Source organism: Trachurus trachurus (genome assembly GCF_905171665.1).
Source record: "Trachurus trachurus genome assembly, chromosome: 6".
NCBI lineage: Eukaryota > Metazoa > Chordata > Actinopteri > Carangiformes > Carangidae > Trachurus > Trachurus trachurus.
The window spans coordinates 35,078,794-35,098,659 of record NC_139897.1 but is presented as its reverse complement, the minus strand read 5'-3'; the positions used below and the strand labels follow the sequence as shown (position 1 = coordinate 35,098,659).

The 19,866-nt window shown below is 42.1% G+C and overlaps 1 protein-coding gene across 5 annotated transcripts in view; it reads right to left on the bottom strand.

The window, feature by feature from the left end:
• LOC310987555 (protein NLRC3-like) overlaps positions 1-19,866 on the bottom strand; it is a 49,840-nt gene that overhangs the window by 8,455 nt on the left and 21,519 nt on the right. Inside the window, exons 1-7 of one of the 5 annotated variants that reach the window (XM_083973871.1) lie at positions 17,514-17,656; positions 13,134-13,312; positions 12,798-12,929; positions 9,942-10,171; positions 7,593-9,726; positions 7,138-7,314; positions 6,853-7,026 (exon numbers count right to left, since the gene is read on the bottom strand). In XM_083973871.1, the coding sequence (XP_083829997.1) occupies positions 6,853-7,026; positions 7,138-7,314; positions 7,593-9,726; positions 9,942-10,171; positions 12,798-12,929; positions 13,134-13,258 (2,972 nt within the window). In that variant the 5' untranslated portion in view covers positions 13,259-13,312; positions 17,514-17,656. Of the gene's footprint in view, positions 1-6,596; positions 6,741-6,852; positions 7,027-7,137; positions 7,315-7,592; positions 9,727-9,941; positions 10,172-12,797; positions 12,930-13,133; positions 13,313-15,733; positions 15,802-17,513; positions 17,657-19,866 lie in introns of those variants that run through there. The other 4 variants (XM_083973869.1, XM_083973870.1, XM_083973868.1 and 1 more) reach the window with 4 other exon arrangements.

Sequence of the window (19,866 nt, the reverse complement as noted above, 5' to 3'; positions counted from 1 at the left end):
CATTACTTTTATTGTTTTAACTGGAGGAAAGTCCACCAGGATGGACAGGAACCAATCAGAGGACAGGGAATTATAAACTGTGCAACAACAGCAGCAGAAACACTAAACACAGAAATAACAGAAACACCCACAGACAGAGGGTGTTCACCAGCACGTAAGAATATGAACAGTAAACAGACAAAATGTCAGCTGGGAAACAGACCAGATATAAATGACTAAAATGAAGAGTTAAAAGTTAAAAGAAGTTCTGTGTTTACTTCTTGCTGCAGCTGAAGCTGAATTAAACAGTGACACATGAACGTCTACCTGAGTCTACACACAGAACAAAAAAACAAGAGTAATGACAAAGTGTTCATGACACAGGACAGGAGCCAATCAGAGGACCGAATTATAAACTGCGCAGCAACAGCAACAAAACCAGGAAGTGATGTGACGTTCAGCAGCTCAACACTAAACACAGACTGAGAGGGTGTTCACCAGCAGAATATAAACAGGAAACAGACAAAATGTCTAGTGATAAACAGACCAGATAATGACTAAAATGAAGAGAGCCCAGTTAAAAGAAGTTCACATTAATTTAGCTGTAATCCTGTGTTTACTTCTTGCTGCAGCTGAAGCTGAATTAAACAGTGACACATGAACGTCGACCTGAGTCTACACACAGAACAAAAAAACACAAGAGTAAGCAAACTGTTCATGACAGATCCAAGTATATAATAGCAGGAATCACATGCACACGCACACACACACACACACACACACACACACAGTGTGTAGGTCCGTCTCTTATCACCTCCCTCCTCTGTCTGTAGCTCATTGTTGAACCGTTCTTTCTCTCTCTGCTTCTTTAATTAGCACCATAAGCACCATCTTTAAATCTCCTCCATGTTCCTCAGCTCAGAAAATCAACAACAGCAGAAACAGGAAGTGAAGTTTAGCTCAACTCTAAACACTGAGACAGTTTACAGGTCGACAGGTTTGTAGCTGCTCTAACTCTGAGACAGACAACCAGCTGAGGACACACAAGGAACAATAACAGATTTACACATTTAATTATTATTGTCACCTTTTCATTAACACTCAGCAGCTGAAAGTGAGCTGCTGCTGCTGTCTACTCTAAAATGGAGAAACAACACACACGCACTCGGTGCACAAGCGCCTCTGGATTTACATAAAATACAAAAAAGTCCAACACACTGAATATTATTAATAATAATGATCATAAATTGTATTTTGACTGAACATGCATCAATTACCTAATTAAAATAAACATACCTTATTATATTACAGTATTTTATTATATTGTTATTATACACAATTTATCAAACTTTGTGAATGCACAAGACAAGAAGAAGCATCATCACATCAACACCGTCAACCCAGAGTTAAGATGTAAACCAGTTCACGTTGTAGGTACAGATTCACGTTTGTTAACAACTTGACAGGTGAATCTATCCCCCGTCCTCTTCTAACACACATACACACAGCAGCTGTTCTCTCTCTCCGCTAACCCTCCTCCATGTTCCTCAGATCAGAATATCAACTGCGACAGTTCACTCTGACAAACTCACTCTTTACACTCTAGTTATAACAATAATAATAACAGCCCAATAATAGGCCCTGTGGCCCTAATAATAATAATAATGTTGTGTTCGCACTCACCAGCTCAGATCACACTTTGCTGCAGCTCCGTCTCTTTAAAAATGTCGTCTGACAAAACAACAGACACGAACTCTGACTTCAACACTGCTGACATGATTTTACAGGCAGCAACAGTAAATATCACTTCTCTCATGACTTTTATTGTTTTAACTGGAGGAAAGTCCACCAGGATGGACAGGAGTGAATTAGTGGACGGGGAATTATAAACTGCACAACAACAGAAGTGGTGCTCGCTGCAGAACAACAAGGGTGGAGCTGCACTAGAGTCAGCTCCACCCACCAGTTCCAGCTCCACCTCTATAGGTAATGAGAGGAGAACAGGAAGTTATGTGACATTCAGCAGCTCAACACTAAACACTAGAAATAACAGAGACACAGACTGAGAGGGCGTTCACTGGCAGATAAGAATATGAACTGTAAACAGACAAAATGTCCGCTTGGAAACTGACACAACTAAAATTAATATCACATTAATTTAGCTGTAGTCCGTTAACTTCTTGCTGCAGGCTGAAGATGAATTAAACAGTGATGCATGAACAAAAAGCTCAATAAGCTATTGCTTCAGCCTACACCTTTTAGTTGCATGTAGCCTATTACTGACCACTGCATGCATTTTGTCAGTCTCTTCTTTTTTTAATCGACCAAATGAATCAAACTGACTAACTGTCCACAACACTGAAAGAGCTGCAGCATTTAATCCAGTTAACTAAACAGGTTAATTTATGTGACCACATCCTCTGTGTTTCTGACACAAGCTCACATTGTTTCACAAAGTGACTAAATACAGTTTACAGTGTTTACAAAGCTCTGTGATTTCACTGTCTACCGACCAAAATACAAAGTCGGTCCCAGTGAGACTGTTTACATCTGTCTGTCGTCCCGCTCATCTCGACCAATCAGGAAGTGAGACGTCACCAACTTTCGAAAAATTGCGCCATGTTTACACTTTCACTCCAGTATTGATAGTAGCCGAATCACGGTGTTCTATCGTCTTCAGACGGAAAAACTCAACGTTTTAACGCGTTCGTCAAAATGACTTTTTGTACCAAACGAGGCTGACTGTATTTACAGGCTGTTGTAGAAAGTGACTGGTGACGTTTACATTATGTCAAACACCTGGGGATGAGACAAATTATAACGTAGCTACTTGTTTTCCATTATATTTAAGTTGCGGGTTAATAACAGGTCTGAACATCACCGATAATAATAATAACAGTGTGTGAACAGTGAACACTCACCAGCTCAGACTTTATTGCTGCTCCATCTGCTAAACGTCGTCTGATGGTGAAACAGCAACACGGAGCAGAGTACCGATCCACGGTGAACAGTCCTCTGTACTCCCTGGGAAACAGCCTGGATACGTGTTGCGACCTCTATAATAAAGACACGGCGCTCAGTCACAGAGACCCCGAGCACTCCCTCTGTCACTTATAAAGTCACTTGCTCCTCCCCTTTCAGTGTGTGTGTGTTTGTGTAGTGTGTAATAATTGTCACTGTAAGAAAAAAAAACCTTTTTAAATGTAAAATGGTTACACACAATAATTCCACTGTGTATCTTAAAAATTAACAATCCAATATAATTTGCTTTGATCACAGACTAATTATATAATAGTCTATCAACATGATATTAACACAATTTTTACTGATTTTGTTAGATAGATAGATAGATAGATAGATAGATAGATAGATAGATAGATAGATAGATAGATAGATAGATAGATAGATAGATAGATAGATAGCAAATAAAATGTAATATTAAATAATATATATAGCAAATATAATGTAATGTTGCAGTATTAAATATTCATGTTTCCATCAAAGGTTGATGCAATAGACTGTATTAGCTGTGACAACGTTATGACCTTATGATGAAAACCTGCTACAGCTTATGTCATTTTCCTCTCTTCATGCGTTGCAGGGTCAACCTCCTGTTTGATGCTTGCCCCTCCCACATACGTGATGTCGCACCGATGAGGGCATGTCATTTTGATAACTGGGTTCCACGGCTAGGACTCCACATAAAAGTTTGTATTTTCACTCATCAGGAAAGAAAATAAAGCGTGTGTCGTTATACTGTCCCATTCAACCTTATGTCCCATTCACCCTGAAGTTTAAACTATAAATAATCATGACTCTTTGATGGGTAAATGTGTTTTTAAACCCTCCACTACAGCCCTGATGAAGATGATGTAACACCTTGTAAATATTGTGGCGCGTTTCCCGTGGTGACCATCTCACCTCCAGACTCATCACCCTCCATGATGCTGATACCTGGCAGAGGCTGAAATCCTTCGGTCAGTGTTTTGTTTGCTCTTTGTGTTCAACGCCGTCCGCTAAGTGCTGCTTCTCCAGTAGCTATGGCCTATAGCTCTACCGCCCCTGCACTTAGTTAGCTACTGCTAGCTACATAGAGCTAGCTAGCGGTAAGGCTAGCAACCGCCGTCAAGCTGTTAACCCCGACGCTTTGTTAGCAATTTCTTTGTTTTTAAAGTAGACACTGTTACTGAGGCATTTTCTAATTTATCGCTGCTTCGTTTTCTGTATTCCACATTTTAGCCTAGCTAAGCATTTGACTACTGCTAGCTGCTGTTTTCTAATAGTTATAGTATTTCCCAGGAACAGTTCGCTGATACACCTATTCCAAATAGGTAAGGGATTCATCCGATTGAAAACATTAAATAAATAAAATCTTAATGGGTGATTGTTTGTTAGCTATAGTCCACGTTTTCCCACCAACCCAACCGTCATAGAGCCAGTTGCAGTTCTGGCCATTACCACCAGTTGTCTCCAAGTAGCATTAACCAGAAGAATTTACTTTTTTATATAATGTGTCTCTGATAAACAATGGAAATGAAAAACACGACAGTGAAAAATAACCTGTTAGAAATATTTTCAACAACAAAATTTGAAGGCAAAATGTTTTTGATTCAGATCAAATAACATCTGTGGTGTCATATATGAATAAAGTGCTTTATTTTTTAGAATTTTCATATAAGATTATGTGAAAATATTACAGTAATTTACAGGCAGTGTATGCAGACATTTATAAATGACATGAGAAAATAAGTCATGTGCTTTGAAGGGGAACTATGCAAGTCTGGTCACTTTTTCACTGTTGTGCCAACCCTTTTCAAAAAGGGAATGCGTGGATCGGTGGATAAATTATTCATACACATATTACAGGTAATACTCAGAAAATTAGAATATCGTGAAAACGTTCATTCATTTAAGTAATTCAACTTAAAAGGTGAAATGAATATATTATTTAGACTCATAACAGGCATTGCAAGATATTTCAAGCTTTTATTTGTTAGATTTTTGATTATTATGGCTTACAGCTTATGAAAACCCCAAAATCAGAATCTCAAAAAATTTGAATATCGTGAAAAAGTTCAATGTTGTAGCTCAAATTGTCAGCCAATTAATCCAAAACACCTGCAAAGGGTTCCTGAGCCTTTAAAAGCTCTCTGTCTGGTTCAGTACAGTTCGCAATCATGGGGAAGTGAATGAACTTTTTCACGATATTCTAATTTTCTGAGTATTACCTGTATATGTGTATATTTGTATAGTTGTATATAAGAGATTACGGGTTACAGAGCCCGGCGCCACCAAGACAATATCCGGGACACCGGGTTAGAGGCTCTGAACTTGCAAGGTTGGTTTTCAGCCAAGAGACGCCCAGTGGAAGGCAAAGAGTCTCCATTCTCCCTGGAACAAGTCATTTAACCATTACAATTAGTCCACAGCTGTTTAATACATTCATTATTTAAATTTAATAACGGTAGAAAGTCTTGCATAGTTCCTCTTTAACTACATTAGGCTACATTTCTGGTACAAGTGTGAAATGTGAGTCGGAAGGAAATGTGTTGGTATTAGACATTATACAGTGAATAAACATCAGGGCATCAGAGTATGAACACTACAGGTCAGATATCAAAAGACTGATTGTTTTTATCTTTTTTCTTCAACGTTTCTACTTTTTTTTATACATAAGGCACTTTTTTTGATGATGCTACATGAAAAACCAGAGCTTAAAGTGAGGAAGGAAAGTTGAAGCACAACTTCCACAGCCATAAAGAACAGCCTGTCCAATAAACCCATGTTTCAAACCATTCATCGCTCATTAAACAGTGCCTATAGCAGAATAAGCCACTGGTGTCAAACTACTGATAATAAGTCCAAAGATGGTGATGATATTATACAAAAAATAACAGCCTATACACTGCAGTGATTTATCAAAGTAGCTTGGTTTCCTGTATTGTTGAACTGAAGTCTACTACAGTCTTTATTAGTAACATAGGTCTACTTGATTAATACAAAGTATACGATTCCTTATTGCGGTGTAGTCAAACTCTTTCTGTGACCAAAAAATATATATGAATATTTTCCATAGAATTTGAGTCCAAGCATAACTTTCACAGTAACAAAGAAGAGCCTGTCCAATAAACCGGCATTGAAAACTTTTCAACACTCGTTAAAAACACACACACTGATTATTAGTCCAAAGATGGTGACAATATCATAAAAACAAAGACTAACAACCTATATACTCCAGTGATTTATCAAAGTAGCTTGGTTTCCTGTATTATTGAGCTGAAGATTACACTATAGTTTCAATCAGTAATGTAGGTCTACTAGATTAATAAAATAGTATAGGATTCCTTATTGCTGTATACATGTAGTCAAACTCTTTCTGTGACAAAAAAAAATACATACAAATATTTTCCATAGAAATATGAGTCCAAGCACAACTTTCACATCCATAAAGAACAGCCTATCCAATAAACCCACGTTTAAAATCTGTCATCACTCGTAATCAAACCACTGATAACTAATCCAAAGATGGTGACGATGTTGTAAAAACAAAAACTAACAGTATGATAAATACAAAATAGAGCCTTTATTATAGCTGTAATAGCTGTACATGTATTACCCCCCCCCCCCATACACACACACACACACACACACACACACACACACACACACACACACACACACACACACACACACACACACACACACACACACACACACACACACACACACACACACACACTCCTCTTCAGTCCATTCTCCACCTGTGGAGTGAAGCAGACAGACGTCAGATCAGACTTGATGCTACGACACATAACAAACTCTGATTGGCTAATGTTCTCTCTCGGTAAGGACTGACTCCGCCCCTCTACTGACCTCACAGTCTCCAGTTTATAGTCTGGACTGGCCACAAGGTCCCACAGCTGCTTCATGTCAGAGTACTCCATGTGGTTTCCTCTCAGGTCCAGGTGTCTCAGGTGGGAGGGGTTGGACTTCAGAGCTGAGACCAGATGGACACAGCTCTTCTCTGTCAACTTGCAGTATCTCAATCTGAAAACGAAAAGATGAGGACAAAAACACTGATTATCAATCACATGTGTCCTTATCAACCTGACTCATGGTGGTTCTTAACAGAGATTTCATCAGCTCCAGTAAACTGACCTCAGAGTCTCCAGTTTACAGTGTGGACTCCCCAGTCCAGCAGACAGAAGCATTACTCCGATGTCCCGTATACTGTAGTTGTAACTCAGGTCCAGGTCTGTCAGGTGGGAGGGGTTGGACTTCAGAGCTGAGGCCACAACTTCACAGTGAGTCTGTAGGAGCCCACAAGCATTCAGTCTGTAATCAGAGAAAATATGAAATCTGTTAAAATCAAATCAGACAATGGACATCCAGATCATCTCCTTTAAAAGCTGCTCACAGAAAACTCTAACTGAGGATTTGAAAATTGGACTGATTCCCAAGACACACACTGGGCCTGATGAAGAACTGTAATCTGGACCTTTTCAGGTACAGAAACAGAAGCTCAGGAGAACATGCCATCACAATACACATGCAAGAAAGACAGATTGACTGATCTGTTGATCAATAACCATAATGATCATGTCTGGACTCACCGAGCTTTCCTGCAGTTCCTCACAGCTGGGATCAGTCTCCGTCGTCCCTCCAATAATGTGTTGTACTTCTTCAGGTCCAACTGGTCCAGAACCTGCTCTGACATCAGCAGCATGTAGGCCAGAGCTGAACACTGGATCTCAGAGAGTTCCTCTGATCTGTTCTCTGACTTGAGGAACTGTTGGATCTCCTGATGAACTGACTGGTCCTTCATCTCCGTCAGACAGTGGAAGATGTTGATACTTCTGTCAGGAGAAATAAAATAACTGTTCATCTTCTTCAGGTCGTTGATGGTTCTCTGGATGGTTTCTGGACTGTTGTCTGTCTGACCCAGCAGACCTCCTAACAGCCTCTGGTTGGACTCCAGAGAGAGGCCATGAAGGAAGCGAACAAACAGGTCCAGGTGACCGTTTTTACTGCTGAGGGATTTCTTCAAGACTCTCTTCAGGAAGTCATCAAGGGTTGAATCAACATGTTGTTCTCCCAGGAACTTCTCAAGGACCTGTGTGTTCCTGTTGGTGAAACAGTGGAACATGTAGACTGCAGCCAGAAACTCCTGAACACTCAGATGAACAAAGCAGTAGACTGTTTTCTGGAAGATCACACTCTCTCTTTTGAAGATCTCAGTACAGAGTCCTGAGTTCACCAAGGCCTCTGTGACATCCAGACCACACTGCTCCAGGTCTTCTTGGTAGAACATGATGTTTCCTTCCTCCAGCTGTTCAAACGCCAGCCTCCCCAGCTTCAGAAGAACTTCCCTGTCGGCCCCCGTCAGCTCCTGTGGACTCGTCTCATGTCCTTCACCATACTTGTTCTTCTTCCTCTTTGTCTGGACCAGCAGGAAGTGCGAGTACATGTCAGTCGTGGTCTTGGGCAGCTCTCCTCTCTGGTCTGTGGTCAACATGTGCTCCAGAACTGTAGCACTGATCCAGCAGAAGACTGGGACTTGACACATGATGTGGAGGCTCCTGGACGCCTTGATGTGTGAGATGATTCTGCTGGACAGATCTTCATCACTGGACCTCCTCCTGAAGTACTCCTCCATCTGGGCGTTAGTGAAGCCTCGGACCTCTGTTACCCTGTCAACACATGTAGAAGGGATCTGATTGGCTGCTGCAGGTCTGGAGGTGATCCAGACCAGAGCTGAGGGAAGCAGATTCCCCTGGATGAGGTTTGTCAGCAGCACGTTGACTGATGACGTCTGTGTGACATCAGACACAACCTCCCTGTTGTTGAAGTCTAGTGACAGTCGGCTTTCATCCAGGCCGTCAAAGATGAAGAGAAGTTTACAGACAGCCAGCTGCTCTGCTGTGACCTTCTGTAATGTTGGATGGAAAACATGGAGCAGCCTGAGAAGACTCAACCGCTGATCTCTGATCAGGTTCAGCTCCCTGAACGAAAGAGGAACCAGCAGACTGACATCTTGGTTCTCCAAGCCCTCGGCCCAGTCCAGAGTGAACTTCTGCACCCAGAAGGTTTTTCCAACGCCAGCGACGCCGTTGGTCAGAACCACCCTGATGGGTCTCTGTTGGACAGGTGAGACCGTAGAGACGTCCTCTCTCTGGTGGACGGGTAAGGCTTTAGGGATGTGACGTCTTCTTTGGTCAGGTAAGAATTTAAAGATGTCATATGTCTGTTGGATATGTGATGCTTTAGAGATGTCCTGTTTTTGTTGGACAGGTAATGTTTCAGAGATATGGCGTCTCTGTTGGTCAGGTAAGAGTACAGAGATGGCTTGTCTCCGTTTGACAGGTAAGGCTTTAGAGAACTTGTATCTCCATTTTACAGGTCGGGCTTTAGAGATGTTTCTACGTTTGACAGATGAGACATTTCTCTGTTGGACAGCTGAAACCGTAGAGACGTCCTCTCTCTGTTGGACAGGTGAGTCTTTAAAGATGTCGTTGCACTTGATTGGAGTGTCACGGAGGGTCTTCTTCTTGGACATTGTCTCCAGCTGTCTCACTTCATGTTGGGTATTAACCTCTTCACTCTGTCCCTCTGTGACGTAGAGCTCAGTGTAGACCTTGCTAAGATGGATTCCACTTCGTGTTCCGTCAGTTCCTTCAGTCACTCGTTCACATCTGCTCCTCAGACTGATCTTATGTTGATCTAAAACCTCCTGCAGACCACGATCTGCTGAGAGAGAAGAGACAGAGTCAGACTGAAGACAGAGAGTCTGACAATCTGATCAGATTATTTTCATCAACCACAGAAAAACTACAGACAACAAAGAGAAGGTTTGAATCATCATCTTAGATGTCAGCGCTGTGTGATGGAACAATGACTCTGGAGAAAACAACATGTCCTGGTTTCACAAATGACCACATCAGCAGACAGATGTTCAGTCTCACTTTGTCCACAGCTGCTCTGATTGGCTGTCTGCAGCTCACCTCTTCTGGGTCTTTTTCCACACTGGGGACAGGAGGGGGGTCCTGAATAACCAGACTGGTCCCAGTCTGAGGTGAAGCACCGTCTGCAGAACCAGTGTCCACAGCTGGTGGAGACTGGATCCTTCAGGACGTCCTGACAGAGACCACAGCAGGACAGCTGCTGGTCCACAGAGACACCACTCCTCTTCCTCCTGTCAAGACATTTCTGGATCAACAACATGTCACAGCTCCACATCTGAGCTCTGATTGGTTGTTAACCAGGGGGCGGGGCTTCAGTAAGCAGAGGAGCAGAGAGAGAGAAAGTAGAGGAAGACGAGTGTAGAGAGACCAGCTGAATGAAGACCTGGGGTCTCATTTATAAAACTGTGCGTGGGATCGTTACTAAAAGTGTACGCCCAAAAGCCAAGTTTTGTGTGCGCCAAAAATATTCAGATTTATAAAACCATGCGCACGCACACTTCTAAGCAAACTTCCCTTTATAAATCACAGAGTACCTACAAGTGACCCTTCGCGTAAGCCCTGCCCCCTTGGTTACTGTTGCTACGCCGGGCAAGCTTTCACTCCCAGCCATGCTCCTCGCAGTATTTGGTATCGATTTCAAAGGAAATATCAGCAGATTTCTGGATAAACTGTTCTGAGATAATAGAGAGAAGAAGTCACAAAGATCATTCATAGTTTTCAGTGACGTGACTCGTGCAGGAGGATAAAACATCTGTTCAACGACACGACTGGACAATGTACAGAGCAGCAGTAAGGACCGGTCATTTTACCATCTATCAACCCACGAAGACTTAGGTCATCTCACTGGTCATGAAACGTTGTCAAACTGCAAGTTTTTGGGCGATTGTGAACCACATACAGCTTTCGCTGCTGTTTTTTCTCTCCCACCGCTGTATCAGTCAGTGAAAGCAGTCCCTGCCTGGAGGATCCCTCGCCTAAAAGCCCAGGTAAGAGCCCTAAAAGTACAGCTGTCATTTCGGAGGTGAACATATGGTTATCCCCATATTTACACTTGCTCAAGTCGAAAAAAAAGTCAGCTCGCTTGCCAGGCCTATAGTTACGGTTGCTAACGTAGGATTGGACAATAGCCGTTGGCGAAGGGTCAAGTGTGCGCAGCTGAATCCGCTTCACGTTCCGCCCTGTACACGCCCTGTTTTAACCGCAGATGGTCAATGCAAACCACCACATGAATGCGATTTGCATGTAAATGAGCCTGATGTGCTCTTGTTCTTTCCGTGTTGTGAATTAGCTGCAGGTGGTGCAGGCTGTTAACGGCGTCAGCGGCACAGACACACGCATACACGCGGGTTTCAGTGCGCTGCCCTCTCAAATGCTGGACCCGGTTCGGCACATTTACAACAATGACAACAGTTCTAATCTGAAACGAGTTATTAACCATTCATCATGGTCTCCCTCTCCCTCCTTTCTCCTCCAGCGGTGCCGTGGTGCAGAATTATGCACGGGGCTCTCCGCTGTATTCATATATTTTCAGTAATTATACCGATCGATAAAACTTTGAATAATTAGCAGAATCAGTTACATTCTGAGGAATGATCAAACATGACACTTCTCTTACAAGAAAACAGAATGTAACAATTGTGCTAACGATTACTGGATTTTTTTCCCCAGGCTTTGAGATTATATTGACTCTCGATCATATGTTCACACAGTATCACAGGAACATATAGTTCTTTACACCGTGTATTTATTCTGCGCCGTCGTCTCCTCCTCCTGCGCTCTGGGAGTGGACAATATGACGGAGAGATGGTGGTGATTAAATATAGAGAAGGAATTTTGATTTTGAATTTTCAGTTAGATTCTAAGAAGATGTTTCTGAAACACCAGTCTGATGCAAAATAACGCTGTTGAATTAAATCACCGTGGCAACATGGATCTTGAAATTAGCGGCCGATAATAAAAACATAATTGTTCTTCTCACTCTCCATTTCCTGAGTCTGACTTCAGTTCACCACCACACCGTCTGTGTCGCCAATTCCCCTTTTCCATCACAACCTTGGCGTGGAAAGTCACGTACGCCACTTTCAGGCCCGTTTTGTGCGTACGCAACGGTTATAAATGAGACCCCTGGTCCTGAACTGGTCTGGTTTCTGTCTCTGTTTCTCTGTTGACCTTAAATCTGGACTCTAAAACAAACTCCCTGTTAGTTTGAGTCTCTTCAGTTCTGCGTCGTCTCGTCTGGTTTTTACTCCAAATGTGTGAAATGATGGAGAAACTGTTGGTGGTGTTTTCCTCTTTCAGACACTGATCATGTGTTTGATGTTGGTTCTGGACTGAGTCCTATCAGCTCTTTAACTAATGAGCTCCTCATCCAGACGCTGCTGTGTGGCTCTAATCAACCTGTGTTGGAGCTCTGATCCAGTGTGAGGAGACTGAAGCTGACAACAGAAGCTTCAGCAGCTCCACCTGAGCTTCACTACATGTTGTGGAGAAGCTCAGACAGTCACAGACAGGAAACAGGAAACACTGATCACTCCTGTCTGGTTCCTGACTTTTCAAAATAAAAGTCTTTGTGTATCAGCTGCTTTAGTCTCTACTGTGACTTCAGTTAAAGGCTCAGACGTGTGGGTCATTAAAGTGCTGGTGCAGCAACGTTCACACTGACTGAGGCCGATGACACAGGAACATGAGGACGCTGTGCTTCATCAGTCTGATGGACAGAGTGTGTGTGCATGTTTCTGTCTCTGAGGTTTGTTGTGAACCTGATGGATCTGGTTCCTGGTATCTCTCTGTTTCCTTCACATGAGTCTAACGACTGAATCATCTTCAGCTCAGTTTATAGAAGAAACCCTCTCTTACTTTTTGTCTGGAGGTTTAGGTCCAGATCCAGGTCCAGGTCTGAAGTAAATAGGTTCTGCTTTGGACCGGTCACTCTTCATGGACAGACAGATGGATCCTGGAGACTCTGCTCTCAGTCTCTGGTTCTGACCTCTGCAAACACAAACATGTTTTTATTTAGATCACATCGATCATTGATCAATACTCATCTGGCATCTGGAAATCAACCAATCCACCTTAAATGTCAGTATGAACTGAGCATGTCCCTTGTTTTTGAGCTCTCTACACCTCAGACATTTTAGTGATGATCAGATCTTCAAGTCTTCAGTTCAATTAACAGTAGAAACCGTCTCTTACTTTGTGTCTGATGGTCCTGGTCCAGGACCGAACCATGGAGGTTCATCTTTGGACCAGCCACTCTTCATAGACAGACAGATGGATCCAGAAGACGGTGGTCTGACATCCACACAGGGGGCAGCCATCTTCAGGGCTCCAGTCAGTCTGAGAGAGAGACCAGGAAGATTAGGACAAACAATCTGCTGAGGACACACAAGGAAAAATAACAGGAACCTTTTCATTAACACTCAGTAGCTGAAAGTAAGCTGCTGCTCTGTTTACTTTAAAATGGAGAAAAATAACAACACAATGTTCGACTAACGGCACAACATCACACATCTTTGTTCAGAGTTTCATCCTAAAATCGGCAATAAAAGCGGTGCTGTTTCACTATTTAACTAATTTTACAGCTGGCATGACCTAGGGCTGGGCGATAAAACGATAACGATATATATCGCGATATAACGTTACTCAATAGCAATATGAAACGTGGTCGATAGAAAGTCGATAGGTTTCATTCATTCATGTTTTGACAGAAAATAATTAACAGCCAATTAAAAGAGAGTTGCGCTGCGCTGGACCAATGGCTGAGCCAGCAGGTTAGGTTGACACAGCACAGGAAGACATTCAAGACAACACAACAACACGTGGTACCTAATGTTTGGGCTGCTGCAGCCGTGCGCGTCTGCAGCAGGACATCGCCGGAAAAAAAAGAGAGGGGATGAGTGTTGCCTCGAAAGAAAAAATGTAGGAGAACTTGGACGATTGACCGTGAAAACAGGCGTGGTACGTCATGTTTACATTAACCCCGAGATACAGTACTGTAAACAACGCTAAACTTTAACCACGGAGACAGCAGGCAGTCGGAGCGGCTCGCCGTCACACATCAAAGGGAGCGCAGTCACGGCGTGGCCGCTCCGCTGCTGCTGCTGCTGCTGCTGCTGCTGCTGCTGCTGCTGCTGCTGCTGCTGCTCACACTGGAGCGACTGTTGTGTTCACACTGACAGACGCACCGCAACTGTTCAACTGTGCCGACCTAAACACTGACCACTGGCGAAGCAAGCGCTAACAGCGACGATTACTCTTCCTTTTTCTTTTTCAGTCGGTTTTAGGCTGAGAATGATCGCTAATTAGACGGGCCACGTCAGGTCCAGGTTTTAATTTTCAGGTCCGTTTATAACTGTAGCAGCAGCAGAGAGATGGGGCAGCTCCTGTATGGGGAGTGTGGCTCTGATTTAACTCCTGTCTGATGTAATGTTAAAGAACACCTGAACAGCAGAGTGATAATGTCTGTAAAAAGACCCAGTGCTGTTGTACTGTTTATCAGCACTCATGTATGTCTCTTGTCCAATCAAATTATTTGGTTGGTAGGCCTATACTAACTGTTGTATAAATATAGGCTATAATACCAGTTTTATTTATCTGAAACTGTTATTACTCACTGCTTTTATTATATGTTCATCATTACATCTCCATGTTCAGTTTTTGACAGAAAATAAATATTTAAATCAAAAACTCACTTGTGAGTATGATAGAACATTTAGGCTTGACAAAAATAGTGACTTGAGTTATATCGTAATATATATCGATATCGACTGATATGAAAAAGATTATCGTGATAGGATTTTTTCTCATATCGCCCAGCCCTAGCATGACCTTTACTTTGAAAGTCCAGTGGAGCTGGATCAGAACAGAGCGTTTGACCGGAGGGAGAGATCACACTGATCCGCTGCTATTTACTTTCTCTCTGAGCGTCTCCGCCTAGGCTACAGATGTTCAGCTGAGAGGATACGCTGCTCACCTGTTGATCCGACTCACGTCAGGAGGTCATTTATTAGGCTATAGCCTAGGCTTAGGCTATATATTTTACTTTTCTCTAGAGTCTATGCAGACCACTGAAAGAAGTTGTGCGCTCGCAGCAGGGCAGATAATCAGATGGATAAACAGTAAAGTTAATAATTTCACTTTGATGTGGCCATGAATAAAGTATTTCAGTGTTTCTCCTGTTATATATCAGTTGCTCAAACACAAATCCTGAATAGGTCTACGCTGTTTTCACAGTTAAAATGGTCTTTGTATTGTCACACTCACATTCTATATTGCGATCAGCAAAATATATGAAAACAATATAAAACACAATTTAAAAATGACAGTTATTGTTGCTCTAGTTTATTTTGTTTAAATTTAAAAAAGCTGCTGCTCTGTCTACTCTAAAATGGAGAAACACAACAACAACCCTGCCTCTGGATTTACATAAAATACAAAAAAAGTCCAATACACTGAATATTAATAATAATAATGATAATAAATTGTATTTTGACTGAACATGCCTCAGTTCCAACCCCCCTATTAAAATAAACATGCCATTATCTGCATAATTTATCAACCTTTCTGAATGCACAAGACAAGAAGAAGCATCATCACATCAACACCGTCAACCCAGAGTCAAGATGTAAACCAGTTCACGTTGTAGATCGACAGATTCATGTTTAGTTTTTTTCACTCTTGACAAAACTCACTCTCACTCTTTACACTCTAGTTATAAAATTAATAACATAATAATAACAGCCCAATAATAGGCCCTGTGGCCCTAATAATAATAATGTTGTGTTCACACTCACCAGCTCAGATCAAACTTTACTGCTGCTCCGTTTCTTTAAAATGGCGTCTGACACAACAACAATAACAAAGACACGAACTAAACACTTGCTCCTCCCCTCTCAGTGTGTGTGTGTGTGTGTCCTTTTTAACCGGTTGCACCTTGTTATTAAAACTATGACTCTGGACAGAGTCACTCACTTCAACACTGCTCACATGATTTGACATGCAGCTACTGCTATTATCACTTCTATCATGACTAACAGGAGGAAAGTCCACCGGGATGGACAGGAGCTTTATCAACTACATCACACTCTGGTTTCTGTTTCCTTCTTTCCTCTCAGTTTCTCTGTGTGGACACAAGTTCACTCTGACAAACTCACTCTCACTCTTTACACTCTAATAATAATGATGATAATATTGTGTTCATGCTCTCCATGTCAGATCACACTTTACTGCTGCTCACTCACTTTAAAATGGCGTCTGACAACAACAGACACGAACTAAACACTTTCACTTTTGACTTGTGAAGGACTGAGTCTCTGAATTCAACACTGCTCACATGATTTTTCTTTTAAGAATATGAACTGTAAACAGACAAAATGTCCAGTGAGAAACTGACAAACAAATGGATACAATATGTAAGTCCAATGAAGAGAGCCCAGTTTAAAGAAGTTCACATTAATTTAGCTGTAATCCTGTGTTTACTTCTTGCTGCAGCTGAAGCTGAATTAAACAGTGACACATGAACGTCTACCTGAGTCTACACACAGAACAAAAAAACACAAGAGTAAGGACAAACTGTTCATGACAGATCCAAGTATATAATAGCAGGAATCACATGCACACACACACACACACAGTGGACAAACACACAGTGGACAAACTCGTCTCTTTCCACCTCCCTCCTCTGTCTGTAGCTCTCAGCTCATTGTTGAACCGTTCTTTCTCTCTCTGCTTCTTTAATCAGCACCATCTTAAAATCTCCTCCATGTTCCTCAGCTCAGAAAATCAACTGCGCCACAACAGAAGCAGAAACAGGAAGTGAAGTTTAGCTCAACTCTAAACACTGAGACAGTTTACAGGTTGACAGGTTTGTAGCTGCTCTAAACTCTGAGACAGACAACCAGCTGAGGACACACAAGGAACAATAACAGGAAACACACATTTAATTATTACTTTCACCTTCTCATTATAACACTCAGCAGCTGAAAGTGAACTGCTGCTGCTGTCTACTCTAAAATGGAGAAACACAAAAACACAGCGCCCTCCCCTCCCCCTCGCCATTATATACACAATTTATCAAACTTTCTGAATGCACAAGACAAGAAGAAGCATCATCACATCAACCCAGAGTCAAGATGTAAACCAGTTCACATTGGAGATGCACAGATTCATGTTTGTTTTTTTGGTATTGTTGTTTTTTAACAACTTCACAGGTGAATTTATCCCGTCCTCTTCTAACACACACACACACACACACACACACACACACACACACACACACACACACACACACACACACACACACACACACACACACACACACACACACACTTTGATGCATGAACATCTGGAGCAGCTCTCTCTGCTCCTTTAATCTTAAAACCTCCTCTTTGTTGCTTCGTTCACAAAACGACACACTCTGTTTCCTTCTTTCCTCTCAGTGTCTCTGTGTGGACACAAGTTCACTCTGACAAACTCACTCTCACTCTTTACACTCTAGTTATAACAATAATAATAACAGCCCAATAATAGGCCCTGTGGCCCTAATAATAATAATAATGTTGTGTTCACACTCACCAGCTCAAATCAAACTTTGCTGCTGCTCCGTCTCTTTAAAAATGTTGTCTGACAAAACAACAGACACGAACTCTGACTTCAACACTGCTGACATGATTTTACAGGCAGCCACTGTAAATATCACTTCTCTTGTGACTTTTATTGTTTTAACTGGAGGAAACTCCACCAGGAAGGACAGGAGCCAATCAGAGGGCCAGGAATAATAAGTGCGCAACAACACAAGTGCTGCTCGCTGCAGAACCACAAGGGTGGAGCTGCACCACAGGTCAGTTCCACCCACCAGTTCCAGCTCCGCCTCTCTGGAGGTACTGAGAGGAGAACAGGAAGTTATGTGACATTCAGCATCTCAACACTAAAAATAACAGAGACACACAGGCTGAGAGGGCATTGCCGCCAGATAAGAATATAAACTGTAAACAGACCGAATGAAATGAAAAGAAAATGGAATGAAAGGGAGAAAACATGACAGAGTAACACGGCGAATATCGCTAGTATATAGATTTTTTTTTTTTTTTAAGACGTTAGTTTAGGCGGCCGCCTTAACAGGAAAGCGCTGCGGGAAACCCTGGCCTCTGCGCGCACTGTGAAATTCCTGGATCGGCGCAAGATGGACGAAAGAGAAAACATTTGCCAAGAATGTTTTCATTCATCAAGAATGAAAGTCAGAGGTTGGAAGACGATCAGATACCATCGTAGTTCTGACCATAAACGGTGATCCGGCAGCGTTACTCCCATGACTCGCCGGGCAGCGTCCACTCGCCCAGCATTTACACCACTAATAATAATAACAAAATAACAATAAAGACAAAACAATATAATTATTGAAAATGGACTAATTAACAAGTGGGTAACGTAGATTCATCCACATTAATATGAGACTTTTTAAAAACCAAATAGAAACTCTTTCAACTAAGCAGGTTCATTTATATGTGAACACACCCTCTGTGTTTCTGACACAAGCTCACATTGTTTCACAAAGTCACTAGTTTACAGTGTTTACAAAGCTCTGTAATTAATTACTTCACCGACTAAATTACAAAGTCGTTCCCAGTGTGTATTTATACCGCTCCCCTCGACCAATCAGGAAGTCATACGTCATAACTTTCGAAAAAATGGCGCGATGCTTATGCCTTCACTACAGTATTGATAGTAATCACGGTGTTTTCTATCATCTTCAGACGGAGAAAATCTACGTTTTAATGCGGACGTCAAAATAACTTTTTGTACTAAACGAGGCTGACTGTATAATTAACAGGCTGTTAAGTCGCGGGTCAATAACAGGTCTGAACATCAGAAATTCCTAAAAGAGTAATAATGTGTGAACACTCACCAGCTCAGACTTAACTGCTGCTGCTCCGAACAGCAACAGGGAGCAGAGTACCGATCCACGGTGACCAGTCCTCCGTACTCCCTGGGAAACAGCCTGGATACGCGTTGCGTCCTCCATAATAAAGACACGGCGCTCAGTCACAGAGACCCGGCCGAGCAGCTCAGAGTCCAGCCGCTGATCCTCCGCGTAGAACCGAGTCGGTTGAGACGGTTCTGGTGTCTGACTCTCTGCTGAACGAAACAGAACCAGAACCCGCTGGGGGAATTAAAGCTCCTGACCGGGGGAATGACTCGGGATCGCTCAGCCGGAGCTGGACAGAGTTACTGGGGAGAGGGACGTCTGGAAACCTCTGCTACCACCGCCGCGAACTCCCCCTGTCACTTATGAAGTGAGACTTGAACTACTTTCGCTTTCAGCTGCTCCTCCCCTTCTAGTGTGTGTGTGTGTGTGTGTGTGTGTGTGTGTGTGTGTGTGTGTGTGTGTGTGTGTGTGTGTGAAAATTGTCACAACACCTTTTAAATGTAAAATGGTATAGAGCCACAGACGTTACACACAATATTTCCACTGTATCTTTACTGATTTTGATAGATAGATAGATAGATAGATAGATAGATAGATAGATAGATAGATAGATAGATAGATAGATAGATAGATAGATAGATAGACCTTATTGATTATTATTTATTATTATCCCAAGCTGGGAAATTACAATGCAGCAGCAGCATTACACACATACGATAACAACAGGATAAGAATATAAAGAACTAATTTACATAATAAAAAGCAAAATAGCAATAGCAAATAAAATGTCATATTAAATAATATATATAGCAAATATAATGTAATGTTGCAGTAGTAAATATTCATGTTTCCATCAAAGGTTGATGCAATAGACTGTATTGGCTGTGACGATGTTATGACCTTATGATGAAAACCTGCTACAGCTTATGTCATTTTCCTCTCCTCATATGTTGCAGCGTCAACCTCCTGTTTGATGCTTGCCCCGCCCACATACGTGATGTC